This window comes from Stenella coeruleoalba, assembly GCF_951394435.1.
Source record: "Stenella coeruleoalba genome assembly, chromosome: 1".
Classification (NCBI taxonomy): domain Eukaryota; kingdom Metazoa; phylum Chordata; class Mammalia; order Artiodactyla; family Delphinidae; genus Stenella; species Stenella coeruleoalba.
Genome location: NC_137169.1, coordinates 4,284,758 through 4,299,025, shown reverse-complemented (window position 1 = coordinate 4,299,025; position 14,268 = coordinate 4,284,758). Strand labels below are relative to the sequence as shown.

The 14,268-nt window shown below is 57.0% G+C and overlaps 1 protein-coding gene across 1 annotated transcript in view; it reads left to right on the top strand.

Annotated features, from left to right (window-relative positions):
- Positions 1-14,268, top strand: part of CHD5 (chromodomain helicase DNA binding protein 5) — a 63,796-nt gene that overhangs the window by 26,597 nt on the left and 22,931 nt on the right. The window contains 11 exon segments of the mRNA XM_079946174.1: positions 969-1,175; positions 1,392-1,603; positions 4,336-4,467; positions 4,553-4,661; positions 5,813-6,004; positions 6,092-6,292; positions 9,782-9,919; positions 10,010-10,131; positions 10,934-11,107; positions 11,489-11,630; positions 12,812-12,943. Of these exon segments, the coding sequence (XP_079802300.1) occupies positions 969-1,175; positions 1,392-1,603; positions 4,336-4,467; positions 4,553-4,661; positions 5,813-6,004; positions 6,092-6,292; positions 9,782-9,919; positions 10,010-10,131; positions 10,934-11,107; positions 11,489-11,630; positions 12,812-12,943 (1,761 nt within the window).

The following is a 14,268-nucleotide window of genomic DNA, read 5'->3' as shown; positions in this document are numbered from 1 at the left end:
GGCCCCGCCCCAGCAGGCCCTGTCCACCAAAGCCCCGCCTCCCCCGGCCCAGGCCACGCCCACCACGCCCATCGCCCATGCTGCTCCAGGCCTCACCTACGAAGGCCCCGCCTGGCTCTCCGCCTACCAAGACCTTTAACCCGCCCCTTCCCGTCCAGGACACGCCCCACGAGTACCCACCCGACCCCCGCCGCCACCGCCCCGTCGGGGCTCAGTCCCAGGCCCCCTCCCATGTGCCCTGAGTCCCGGCCACCGCCTCGCCCTGGCCTGCTCTGCTTGCAATCCCCTTCACACTTTCTGGAAACAGCCGCTATGAGAATAGAGAAGCGGTGGTGATAATCCCACCACCGCCCACCACAGCCACCGTTTACTGGGCATCCCTCTAACACCTACTGAGTTTTCCAGTACCAGGCCTTTCGTTATTCCCATTTTTAGATGAGAAAACTGAGGCTCAGGGAGGTAAAGTGACTTGCCCAAGGCCACACAAGGCTGAACTGTCCACTCAGACTCAGACTGGACCTGGCTCTTGTCACAGGGCTGGGGGTGGCGAGAGGGTAGGAGGCCTTTGGGGCTGGGGCCTCAGTTTCTGCGGGGAGAGGAGAGCACCCGCCCCTCCCCCCCCATTCACTGTAGGCATTTGAAGGCCACCATGCTCCGAGTTGTCCCCAGCCCACCCCTAGTGCTGGGTCCCCCACCCTGTGGATCCTGGGCTGTGCCGTGCCAGCCCTCGGTTACCTGTGTGCATGTGGGCTTCTGTTATGCGTGTGTATGTGTGTGTGCACGTGTGTGTGTGCAGACCCGTATCGCCTCATCAGCGTGCACGGCATGGGTGGTCTCCTGAGGACAGAGTGGTGTCTTGGAGTCGCTGTGGTGCTGTCTGACTTGGAGTAGTACAGCTTGTTGGAGGGAGCCTCGGGGTGGGGCCCTGCAGCTAAGCCCTGAACTTGGGGACCCTCCTCTGTCCACAGTGTCCCCCGCTGAAGGGCAAAGTCCAGCGGATCCTGCATTGGAGGTGGACAGAGCCCCCAGCCCCCTTCATGGTGGGGCTGCCGGGGTCCGACGTAGAGCCTGGCGTTCCACCACCCAAGCCCCTAGAGGGCATCCCGGAGAGAGAGTTTTTTGTCAAGTGGGCTGGGCTCTCCTACTGGCACTGCTCCTGGGTGAAGGAGCTGCAGGTGAGGCACCTGGGCAGGTGTGGCTGTGCTCAGGACCTAAACGCCCTGGCCAGCTCCCCGAGTGAGGGGCATTGCTGGGAGTTGGGGCGGGGGAGGCGGAAGGTGAGGATTGGCTTGCTTGGGACCCAGGCTGGGGGCTGGGGGAGCTGGGTTGGGGGACATGGGGGGGTTCACGGCCCATCTCCCTCCTGTAACCTCTGCCCCCTCTGCGAGCAGCTGGAGCTCTACCACACGGTGATGTATCGCAACTACCAAAGAAAGAACGACATGGACGAGCCACCGCCCTTTGACTATGGCTCTGGCGATGAGGATGGCAAGAGCGAGAAAAGGAAGAACAAAGACCCCCTCTATGCCAAGATGGAGGAGCGCTTCTACCGCTACGGCATCAAGCCCGAGTGGATGATGGTCCACCGCATCCTGAACCACAGGTGTGTGCTCGGCGGGTGGGGCCCTGCGCCTCGCTGAGGTGGGTGCCTGCAGGTCTGGGACACCTGTTAACTGGGCTCAGGACCACGCGTGGCTGTGGTGGCGGAAGGGGCCCCACTGTCGGTGATGTGACTGTCCAGCTGGAGGGGTCTTCGTGCACCTGGGTACGTGGATGCACACGTGTGTAAACTTGCATGTGCATGCGTGTCACTCTCATGGTAGAGCAGTTCCTAAGTCATATGTCTAAAGAGGCAACTTGACGAACGGCCAGTGGAAGCTGTAGATGGGACACTTGGGGGGTCGGGACCCTTGTGCTCCTGGCATCAGTGCTTGATACCTGCCGGAAGGTCCTGGGGACCCGGGTGGGCCTGAGCTGTGGAGTGAGTACATGCTTGCTGCTCCTTTATAACACAGCTGACACCACCGAGTGCCATCTATCAAGAGGTAGGTGTTTTATTTCCGCCTTCGTGTTTATGGATGCCAGCACGGTTAAGTCACTTGCCCAGAGTCACACAGGCAAGAGGCAGGGGTGCTGGGATTTGAACCCAGTGCTTTTCTGAGGGCAGGACTTGCTTTCTTAGCCACTGTTCCAAACCCCAGTGCCCCTGCAACAGCTCTTTGTTGAGCAGTGTGAAATTGCCCAGGTGACGGTGGTCAGAGGCTGCAGAGACCAGACGCAGACACCAAGGCAGGGGGGCCCCGGACTGCAAGAGTGGCTTTGGTTTGGTGGGGAGGTGGGAGGTTTTGCTCATTCTTTTTTTTTAATTAGTTAATTAATTTTATTTATTTTTGGCTGCATGGGGTCTTTGTTGTTGCGTGTGGGCTTTCTCTAGTTGCCGTGAGCAGGGACTGCTCTTCGTTGTGGTGCGTGGCCTCCCATCTCCCTCTGCTCTGCCACTTCTCTTGTTGCAGAGCATGGGCTCTAGGTGCGCGGGCTTCAGTAGTTGTGACTCACAGGCTCAGTAGTTGTGGCGCACGGGCTTAGTTGCTCCGTGGCATGTGGGATCTTCCCGGACCAGGGCTCGAACCTGTGTCCCCTGCGTTGGCAGGCAGATTCTTAACCACTGCGCCACCAGGGAAGCCCCTCTTGCTCATTCTTGAGCTCAGGCGCTTGAGAACCGGCGGTGGCTGACAGGTGGGCTCAGGGTGGGGCCCACGGAGGCTCTGCTTCGGGGGGACTTGGGATCCAGCAGACCACAGGCGTCCCGAAGGCAGGAGTTGGGTAGAGCAGAGTTTAAGAACCTGATCCTGTCAGTCGGATTTCAGCCCTGGCTCCCATTTTCCGGGCTCTGTGCTTCTGTGTTTCTCACGTGAAATGGGATAATGAGAGTACCCACCCCACAGGGCTGCCGCGGGGGTTCAAGGAGTGTGCCAGCGCCTGCTAGCGTGGCCGTCAGGAAGATGGGCCAGGGGAATTTGAAAAAGTACTCCCTCGACTATGAAATGCCTCATCCTCCCATCCCCAGCCCTCATGTGACCTGAGCGCCCCCCCCCGTTGAACTGATCCACAATTTTTTTACCTTTGTTAAATTGCATGTTCAAAACAAAAGTGGCAAGTTTTCTCCCTGCCTTCAAAGCGGGGTAGGTGAATTTCCTCCAAATGTATTACCTGAATGGAGTCTGAGTAATAACCAATCATTTATTGAAAAAAAAAAATCCATCGGTTTCCACAGTGACTGGGGATCGGTCTTTCTGTCCATGGCCCCCAGGCTAGCCGTGGCACCCCTGGCCCTGCAGCGCTGCCCTGGCTCGGTTGCCCAGTGCACTCAGGTTGGGTGGGAGGCCCCAGGCCCCTCCCAGGAGCCACATTCAAGCTGCAGTGCAAGGTGCTTCTCTGCAGCAACCCCTCTGGGCTGCTGGCTGGGGCATCAGGTCCGTGTCCGCGGGGGTCTTTGGGAGAGGGCATCCCACCTGCAAGAATTACATTCGTCTCTACTTTGCAGGGATTGGCCCCAGACCGGGATGGGCACCCCTCCAGTCCTTGGGAGGTTTTTTCTTTTTTTTTTTGGCCACTCCGTGTGGCATGCGGGATCTTAGTTCCCCGACCAGGGATGAAACCCGTGCCCCCTGCAGTGGAAGCTCGGAGTCTTAACCACTGGACCGCCAGGGAAGTCCCTCTTTGGGAGTTTTTTTTTTTTTTTTTTTTTGCCGTACGTGGGCCTCTCACCGTTGTGGCCTCTCCCGTTGCGAACACAGCCTCCGGATGCGCAGGCTCAGCGGCCATGGCTCACGGGCCCAGCTGCTCCGCGGCATGTGGGATCTTCCCGGACCGAGGCACGAACCCGAGTCCCCTGCATTGGCAGGCGGACTCTCAAACACTGCGCCACCAAGGAAGCCCCCTCTTTGGGAGTTTTTAAGCGAGAAAACGAAGGTCTGTGGTCAGGGGAGAACCATCTGACTCAGTAATTGAGAATTCCGGGGGAATCCTCATGACTGAATGGGATTCACAGCCACCGAGGATGGAGTGGATGCTGGTTCTGTGCTCCCCCATTAGCGTGGCCTCCCAGATGTCCCTCTGCTCTGCCACTCAACCTGTTCCCTCCTCCCTCCCTCTCACTAGCTGTGTGGCCTTGGCCAAGCTGTCTCACCTCTCTGGAGTCCCTGCCTGGTGCCGCCCTCCTGGCTGGGGCTCCCAGGGGACCGCGGGGGTGAGAGGCTTTGCATCCTGTGAGGTGCCCTCCGTGGACTCTTGCCTGGGTGACCCGCCCTCCTCCATCTGTTTACCATGTTGCAGCTTCGACAAAAAGGGGGATGTGCATTACCTGATCAAGTGGAAAGACCTGCCCTACGACCAGTGCACCTGGGAGATTGACGACATTGACATCCCCTACTACGACAACCTGAAGCAGGCCTACTGGGGCCACAGGTGGGCCACGGTGGGGCCCCTGGGCGGGGCCTCCCACCCCCCACCAGCCTGAGCTCTGCTCTCATCATCCTGTGCTCTTTCCCAGGGAATTGATGCTGGGGGAGGACGCCAGGCTGCCCAAGAGGCTGGTCAAGAAGGGCAAGAAGCTGAAGGACGACAAACAGGAGAAGCCCCCGGACACGCCCATTGTGGATGTGAGCGGGGAGGGGCCCCGGGGTGGGGTTGCCGGGGCCTCCACCGAGGCTTGGCCGTGGCGGAGGGTATGGTCTCCGGAGGTCTCCGGAGAACTCGTACTGCGGGTCTGTGCACACGGAGCCGCACCTGTGCAGGAGGGGGCTCTACGGCTCAGTCAGGGACAAGGGTGACAGGACCCAGCCCTTCCCCGCAGGGGAGGGCTCACACCCTGGGGTCTGGGTCCCCCAGCCTCATGCAGAGCGGCAGCTCCTGGGGGACAGAGCGATTTGAAGGATGGGTCACCAGTGCACAGACTGTGGAGCAGATAGTCTCTACTCAGCGCAGCTCACGAAATTGCATTCCTTTAGTTGAGCTAATTCCAAGCACTTAAATCAAAAAGTGTGTTTCCTACTTCAGGAACATAATTGCTGATTTGCTAATTACACACCATTCTTACCTGTTCAGGGGCAGGAGACCCACAACTTGCCCCGGAGCTTTGAGCCCATCGGGGAGTGGAAGGTTGACTGTTAATCATTTAGCAAACTTCTCTGGGTGTCTGCTAGCACCTAGCCCTGGGCTGGCCCTGGGGGAACAAGGCCCTGCCCCCTGTTTCACGAAGTGCTCATCTTCCAAGGGCCCGTGGCGCGTACACACAGAAGTGGGAGATCGGCTTGAGACTGTGGGATGCCAGGGAAAGGTGAATGGGTCTGATACATCAGGAGGACTTCATGGGGGAGGTGGCCCCGAGCTGCAGGATAAAAGAGGTGATGTTCGGGCTCAGGCATCCTGGGCATGCATCCAACAAATGTTGCCTAAGTGCTCACTGTGTCCTGGTCACTGTATGGGACTCAGAGGAGCAGGTCACCAATATGGTGACCACAAGCTGGGCTTAAAGTCAGAGAATCCAACACTTGGTAAATTGCCCTGATAGGAGAAGTATAGGGTCGACAAGGGAGGACGTGGTGGGAACACCTAAGCTGGGCCAGGAGTCAGGGAGGACTTCCTGGAGGAAGAAGCATTCCAGCTGTGACCTGAAGGATGAATAAGTTAGCAGGGATGAGAGGAGTGGGAAGAGTACCCCAGTCATAAGGAACTGCGTGTGCAAAGGCCTGGGGGCTGGGCCCTGGTGGCCCAGGATCCAGCGTACGTCTGAACCTCTGCCTCCTTGCAGCCCACGGTCAAGTTTGACAAGCAGCCGTGGTACATCGACTCCACGGGCGGCACACTGCACCCGTACCAGCTGGAGGGCCTTAACTGGCTGCGCTTTTCCTGGGCCCAGGGCACCGACACCATCCTGGCCGATGAGATGGGTCTGGGCAAGACAGTGCAGACCATCGTCTTCCTCTACTCCCTGTACAAGGAGGTTTGAGGCCCAGACTGGGCGGCTGGGGAGGGGTAGCCGGTGCTGGCTGTGGGCCGGCAGCCTCAGCGCGTCCGTCTCCCTCCCCAGGGCCACTCCAAGGGGCCCTACCTGGTCAGTGCGCCCCTGTCCACCATCATCAACTGGGAACGTGAGTTTGAGATGTGGGCGCCCGACTTCTACGTGGTCACCTACACGGGGGACAAGGAGAGCCGCTCTGTGATCCGGGAGAACGAGTTTTCGTTTGAGGACAATGCCATTCGGAGTGGGAAGAAGGTGTTCCGGATGAAGGTGAGCACTCCTGACCCCGGGGACCCTGCACAGGTGCCCAGTCTGCCCTGGGGGCCGCAGGGGCCCTGCGGTCCGTCTGGGGTCTCTTCTCTTGGGCCCTGGTGGAGGTAGGTAGTAGCTGGCACGGAGCTTCTCTTGAGGCAGAGTTACCTGCTGTATCCATGTCCTGGGGCAAAGAACCATAAACAGGGTGGCGGTGGGGCTGAAAACAGCAACAGAATGTATCCTCTCGCCGTTCTGGAGGCCAGGAGTCCGAGATCCAGCTGTCGGCGGGGTCCTGCTCCCCCTGAAGCTCTGGGGGAGGACCCTTCCGCGCCTCTTCCAGCATCTGGTGGCGGCAGGCGTTCCTTGGCAGTCCTTGGTTTGCAGCTGAATCACTTGGGTTTCTGCCTCTGTTGTCATGCGGCCGTCTCCCCTGTGTGTCTGTGTCTCCTCTTCTTATAAAGACACCACCCTAATCCAGGATGACCTCATTTTAACTAATGACACCTGCAAACACCCGAGCTCCAAAAAAGGTCATATTCTGAGGTTTTGGGTGGACATGGATCTTGAGGGGACACGATTCAACCCAGTCCACCAGCTGTGTGACCTCTGGCAAGTCACTTAGCCTCTCTGTGCTTCAGAATCTTCTCAGCAAAATGGAGATAACAGACCCAGTCTAGAGTTGTGGAGGGTCGAATGAATAAGCATTAGGCAGGGCCGCTCAGACTTCCCTGTGCCCCCGGGTCAGCAGGGGCCTTGTTGAAGGGCAGGTTCTGATCCCGCAGCTCTGGGGTGGGGCCTGACAGAGTCCCAGATGATGTGCATGCTTTTGATTCTCAGGCTGCACTCTGAGAATCGAGGACACAAGGCACTCAGTACTTCCCGCGCCTGGCACGCGGGGGCACTCAGACAGTCTTGGCGCTCTCACGCGCTACCTGCAGTGCTGGGGGCTGGCGGATCACCTCCAGCCTCCCCAGGGTTCCTCACCTCGGCTTTCTCCCTCGTCTGGGGATGGTCGTGGCCCCAGGAGATGCTCAGTAACTATTTGTGTGGGTTTGTTTTTTTTTGGCTGTGCCGCGCGGCTTGTGGGAATCGTAGTTCCCCGGCCAGAGATTGAACCCCGGGCCGTGGCAGTGAAAGCGCTGAGTCCTAACTGCTGAACCGCCAGGGAATTCTCAATAACTATTTGTTGAGTGAGGGAATGACTCAGTGATTCCAGAGGGATGGGCCTGTGGGCCTATCAGTCACAGAAACAACTTCTGAGCTCACCCTGGGGTCCTGCGATGGGCTGGGTGCTTTGCTGACTCAGCTTTTTTTTTTTTTTTTTTTTTTTTAAAGAAGATGTTGGGGGTAGGAGTTTATTAATTTATTTATTTTTGCTGCGTTGGGTCTTTGTTTCTGTGCGAGGGCTTTCTCTAGTTGTGGCAAGCGGGGGCCTCTCTTCATCGCGGTGCGCGGGCCTCTCACCATCACGGCCTCTCTTGTTGCGGAGCACAGGCTCCAGACGCGCGGGCTCAGTAGTTGTGGCTCATGGGCCTAGTTGCTCCGCGGCATGTGGGATCCTCCCAGACCAGGGCTCGAACCCGTGTTCCCTGCATTAGCAGGCAGATTCTCAACCACTGCGCCACCAGGGAAGCCCTCAGCTTTTCAATTTACTTTATTTTTTAAAACTGTAGGAAAATACACATAACTTAGAGTGTATCATCTTAACCATTTTTACAAGTACGGTTCGTGGACATCAAGGACATTTATACTGCTGTGCAGCCATCACCCCCCTCTCCAGAGCTGCTCATCTTGTAAAACTGAAACTCTGTCCCCATTAAACACTAGCTTCCACCAGCCCCTGGCAGCCGCCTGCTTTGGGTCTCTGAATTTGATTATTCTTGGTACTTCATGTAAGTGGAATCATACAGTATTCGTCCTTCTGTGTCTGGCTCATTTCACTCAGCACGTTGTAGCATGTGTCAGGATTTCTTTCCTTTTTAAGACTGGATGACATTCCATCGTGTGATAGACCACCTTCTGTTTATCCATTCATCTGCCTGTGGATACTTGAGTGTTTCTACCTTTTGGTTCTTGTGAATAATGCTATGAACATAGGTGTGCAGAAATATTCATTCAAGTCCCTGCTTTCACTTCTTCTGAGTCTATAACCAGAATTGGAAATGCTGGATCGCATGGCAATTCTATGTGTAATTTTGTTTGTTTTTATATTATTTTTAAAAAATTTTATTGGTGTATAGTTGATTTACAATGTTGTCTTCGTTTCAGGTGTACAGCAAAGTGACTCGGTTATCCACATACATATATCCACTCTTTTTTAGATTCTTTTCCCATATAGGTCATTACAGAGTATTGAGTAGAGTTCCCTGTGCTGTGCAGTAGGTCCTTATTAGTTATCTGTTTCATATATAGTAGTGTGTATATGTCAATCCCAGTCTCCCAATTTATCCCTCCCCCTGTTTTTCCCCATAACCATAAGTCTGTTTTCTACATCTGTGACTCTGTTTCTCTCTTGTAAAAAAGGTTCATTTGTACCATTTTTTTAGATTCCACATATAAGCGATATCATATGATATTTGTCTTTGTCTGACTTACTTCACTCAGTATGACAATTTCTAGGTCCATCCATGTTGCTGTGAATGGCATTGTTTCATTTTTTATGGCTGAGTAATATTCCATTGTGTGTATGTACCACATCTTCTTTATCCATTCCTCTGTTGATGGAAACTTACATTGTTTCCATGTCTTGGCTCTTGTAAATAGTGCTGCAGTGAACACTGGGGTGCATGTGTCTTTTTGAATTATGCTTTTCTTTGGATATATGCCCAGGAGTGGGATTGCTGGATCATATGGTAGCTCTATTTTTATAGTTTTCTGTTTTTTTTTTTTTTTTTGCGGTACGCAGGCCTCTCACTGTTGTGGCCTCTCCCGTTGCGGAGCACAGGCTCCGGACGTGCAGGCTCAGTGGCCATGGCTCACGGGCCCAGCCGCCCCACGGCACGTGGGATCCTCCCGGACCGGGGCATGAACCTGCGTCCCCTGCATCGGCAGGCGGACTCCCAACCCCTGCGCCACCAGGGAAGCCCTATTTTTATAGTTTTTTTAAGCAATCTCCGTACTGTTCTCCGTAATATGTGTAATTTTTTGAGGAACAGACTTGCCCTTTTAATTCTTGTGGCATTCCTCCTGTAGACAGTATTGCTCCCTTTTTACAGGTGAGGCGACTGAGGCTTGGGGAGGTTAATTACCTTGACCAAGGTCTAGCCCAAAAGAGCAGGGCTGGTGCACACCCAGGTGCCGCCTACAGGCTCCCCTCTGCGTCTCTCAGTCCTTCCTGGGCCTCAGCTGACCCCTTTGCTCAGTGGCCTGTGTCTTCCTCTCAGTCCCAGGGCTCCCTGGGCTCTCTGGGGGTCCTGTCCACACTCCTCCTCGCCCCTTCGTCTCTGGAGACCCTGATCTGCTGCTCTCCCAGCTCTCCTCCCAAACGCCTCCCTCTCCCTCCAGAAAGAAGTGCAGATCAAATTCCATGTCCTGCTCACCTCCTACGAGCTCATCACCATCGACCAGGCCATCCTGGGCTCCATCGAGTGGGCCTGCCTCGTGGTGGATGAGGCCCACCGGCTCAAGAACAACCAGTCCAAGGTAGGAAGTGCTGACCGCTGGCCCCGGTGCTCCCTGGATGGGCCGGCCGCCTGGTGCCCCCTGACAGGCCCCCTGTCCCCCCTCCCCAAGTTCTTTAGGGTCTTGAATAGCTACAAGATCGATTACAAGCTGCTGCTGACGGGGACCCCCCTTCAGAACAACCTGGAGGAGCTCTTCCACCTGCTCAATTTCCTGACTCCAGAGAGGTTCAAGTGAGTCGGGGGGGCCGGCTGGGGAGCTGGGGTAGGGGGCAGCCAGCGAAGAGGGGTCAGTGCCCGTCCCGGCTCTGGGGCTGCTCGCTGGACCTCGGTTTCCTCATCGGTAACGTGGGAGTGTTAGCAGTGTGCTGGGCCGTGCCGAGCCCCTGGGAAACATCTGCTGCTGCCAATCCTGCCATTTTTCCTCAGCTCTGCCCCTGAAGACCCTGGGGGTCCTCCTGGGGTCCTGTCCCTTCCCCACACCCCTGGCCCATTCCTGTCCCTCCACAAAGATTGAAGTGACCACATGGGGGGCAGCGATGGGAGGCAGAAGGCTGGGGTGGTGGTGGTGGAGATGGGGGTGAAGACAGAGCTCCGGCCTTCCTGTCTTCATCTGACCCCTCAGTTTCCTACTCAGGGGACTCAGGGTGGAGAATGCTGATTCTGGAATCAGGAGATGTAGATACGAGGGCAGGCTGGACTGTATAACCTTGGGCACCCATCAGCCTCAGTTTCCTTATCTGCGATATGGCTAAGAGTCCTAGAGACTGCATGTCCACGACAGCTCTGAGGACAGGAAGGCATCCTGTGTGGCTGAGACAGCTGCGATGGGTGGGGGTGACACAGGCTTAGACAGAGACTGGAAGGACACCTAGGGCAGGGCCAGGGCTCCGTGGCCCACCAGCCAGCCTGCCCTGTGACCCTCTGGCAGGTGGCCGGGGGCGGGCTGGCTGGCCCGCTCCCCCACCCCAATCCTGGTTCCCTTTGCAGAGGGCTTTGGCCTGCTCCAGGCTCTCATCCCAGCTTTTTTTTGCAGCAACCTGGAGGGCTTCCTGGAGGAGTTTGCCGACATCTCCAAGGAAGACCAGATCAAGAAGCTGCATGACCTGCTGGGGCCGCACATGCTAAGGCGGCTCAAGGCTGATGTATTCAAGAACATGCCGGCCAAGACCGAGCTGATCGTCCGCGTGGAACTGAGCCAGATGCAGAAGTGAGCAGCCTGCCCCGTGTCCCCTGGGCTTGTCTTCTAGATCAGAAGGGCCTGACCTGGCCTTCCTGGGCTGCTGCCCCGGGTGGGTGGGAGGGCCTTTCGGCCCCGCCCAGGCCTCAACTCAACCTTTTGCACATACTTCCTTCTTGGGGCCTCTTAGATTTCAGTGACCAGGGTTGGGGCTGCCTGGGTCCTTGCACTGTCCCCCAGCAAATTGCTGGGCAGCGCCAGGCCTGTGGCTTCACCTCTCGGGGCTCCCCGTGGTCTTTCTGTAACTGGTACTAGGGCAGCAGCCCCCAGGCTCCCTGCAGAGCAGAGTGCCCTCTCGGAGGCTGGTGTGGCCAGGTGTATCCAGCTTGCCTTTCCTCCTTCCTCTGGCAGGAAGTACTACAAGTTCATCCTCACGCGGAACTTCGAGGCGCTGAACTCCAAGGGGGGTGGGAACCAGGTGTCACTGCTCAACATCATGATGGACCTGAAGAAGTGTTGCAACCACCCTTACCTCTTCCCAGTGGCCGCTGTGGTAGGTCCCCGTGGCTGCCACTGTGGCCACCGTGGTAGGTGCCCTTGACCACCATGGTGAGTGCCTGAGGCTGCCATGGAAGGGCCTGAGGCCGTGGTAGGTGCATGTGGCTGTGTCGTGGTGGGTTTTCTGTGGCCCTCGTGGCAAGCAGCTGTGGCCGCCGTGGTGCCCCTGGCTGCTGGGAATGAGGATTTGGAGGCGATATGGGTCCCCACTGTGCCAGAAGTGTCTGGAAACCTGCCTCTGCCCACTGCTCAGCCAGGCCCTCTCCTTCCCTGGGCCCCTGCTCGTGACCATAAAGTAATGGGGGGCATCGGGGCACCACAGAATCCCCGCCAGCCTCGGCGTCAGGGGACCGCAGGCCAGGACTCCGAGGGCTGACCTGGCAGTCGGGGAGGCCTGGGTGGGGCCCCCAGGTGATCTGATGTGCTGCCCTGGGTGAGAGACTGGACCCCCAGCCAGACCCCCGGCTCCAGTCCTGTGGTCTCAGGACAGTCAGTGGTCCTCTTGGGGCCCCGGGTTTATCCTCTACGAAGTGGGGACAATAACAGCACCCCCTGAAAGGGTGAGGGCCAGACCAGAACGTCCACGTCAGTGCCCTCGGCGAGAGCTCGGCACAGCGGTGCTCACTGCGGTCACGGCTATTCTGGTTCTAATTTAAACGCTCCATGGTTTACACCTTCCCCCTCCCCCATCCCTGCCCCCAAACAAGAAGACCAATGCAGAGTTCGGCGTGGAGGCCGTGCTGTGGGTGACCTAGACTCAGCCAACCCCAGGCTGATCTCACCATGGTGGCCCAGCAGAGGCCTTTGGGCTAAGGTTCTGCCCAGCTGGGGGGCCGGGTTGGCCTTGCCTGGACGTGCCCTGCACATTCCTGCTGGGAAGGCTGGCTTGGCTCAAGGCTCTGTGTCATCCTTCGTCCACTGATGCCTGTGGTCTTGGTGGAGCGCCAGCAGGGGGAGATGGAGGGCAGGGCCGGTGAGTCTGAGCCCTGCCTGGGGAACGCGACGCTGGGAGCAGCCGTGTGACCTGCCCATGCGCCCTGCAGAACCTGGCCTGACCCGGGCTTGGGCTCGGTGCTGCACCCACTGTTGGGCCCTTGTCCACTCTCTGGGGCCTCTGGTGCAGAGTCAGAGAGGAGACGGGAGCCCCCAATGCCCCACCTTCTGCTGTGTCCACAGGAGGCCCCTGTCCTGCCCAATGGCTCCTATGATGGCAGCTCTCTGGTCAAGTCTTCAGGGAAGCTCATGTTGCTGCAGAAGATGCTCAAGAAACTTCGGGACGAAGGGCACCGTGTACTTATCTTCTCCCAGGTGAGCTGCCCCCAGGTGGCTGCTGGCCTCCCTGCCTTCCCTAGCCCAACCCCACACCTGCAGAGGGCGTCCTGCCCCCACTAGCTGAGGGCACAACCTGCCAGCAGCCCTCAGGTCCTGATGCCATCCCCATGTGGGTTCTGTGTCAAAAGTTGCTCCTCTGGGCCCTGGTGTGATGCAGCCAAGGAGAGCTGGTTGGGCGCCAAGTTCAAGGTGCTCAGAGCATGTTGGTGGGGAGGACCAACGTCCACCCCATCAGCTGCTCCTCTGGCCTGCTCCTCCTGGAGCGTTTGTCTAGGCTGGGATGACAGCCCTCTCCTCTCACCCGTGCAGCCCAGCTTCTCATGAAGGTGGGGCCCTGTGGTGGGGGCAGCTTGGCGGGGGTGTGTGTCCCTCTTTCTAGCTTGATCCTGCGGCATCACTTTTTGGGCGGTCAGAGGCAAAGCTGTCCAGCCCCAGAGGTTTGTTTGTCTGTGCACTTCCTTCATCCTTTTGCATCTGTCTTACGTGCGGCTCTGCGCTAGGCATGGGGGTCCAGCTCTTGTCCTCAAGACCCTCATGGTCTAGTGTGGGAGATGGAGGTTAGAGACAGTTATCCAGCCCCAAGGTCATCTCTGTGATGGGGGTCAGGGATGGCCCTAGGGGCCTGGTGTGAAAAATGTTCCATGGTGGTGTGACTGAGCCAGAGACTAGGATGTGGCTCCTAGTCTGCAACAGTCCACGTGTAACAGCTGCTCCTGCCTGCAAGCCCCTGATCCCACCCTGGGCCTGCAGCAGGCCGAGGAATCTGGGGAAAGCTGACCAAGCCTGTGACTGTGGGCTGACCTGGAAACTGGATCCAGAATCCCCCAGCCCCCTGCCAACGTAAGACATGATTCTGGGCTGAGGCCCCAAGGGACCAAGTAGAGGGAACTGCACAACTTCTAGAAGTGGGCACAGAGAGAAAGTGACAGAGATGGAGCCCTGCCAGCCAAAGTAAGCCTGAAAACCCCAATCACAAAACTCATGAAAACGTTCAATGAGACATTGAATGAGACGTCCCACGAAACAGTAAGCAGAACCCAAGTGGGAGGAATAATAGAACAGCCTGAAAAAGTTCCAATAAACACGTTTAGGAACCTCAAAAATACCAAAGTAACACTCATAAATCACGAAGAAATCGATTAAACACAGGCAGCAAAAGATAAAATAAAACTAACTGGATAGGAAAAGGATCTGCATGAGATGGAGAACAAAACATTTCAACAGACTGGATAAACTCTCAACACTGTTGAAGAGAATAGGGATGAATGGGAACCTGGCGTTGAGGAATTTCCCCAGAATGC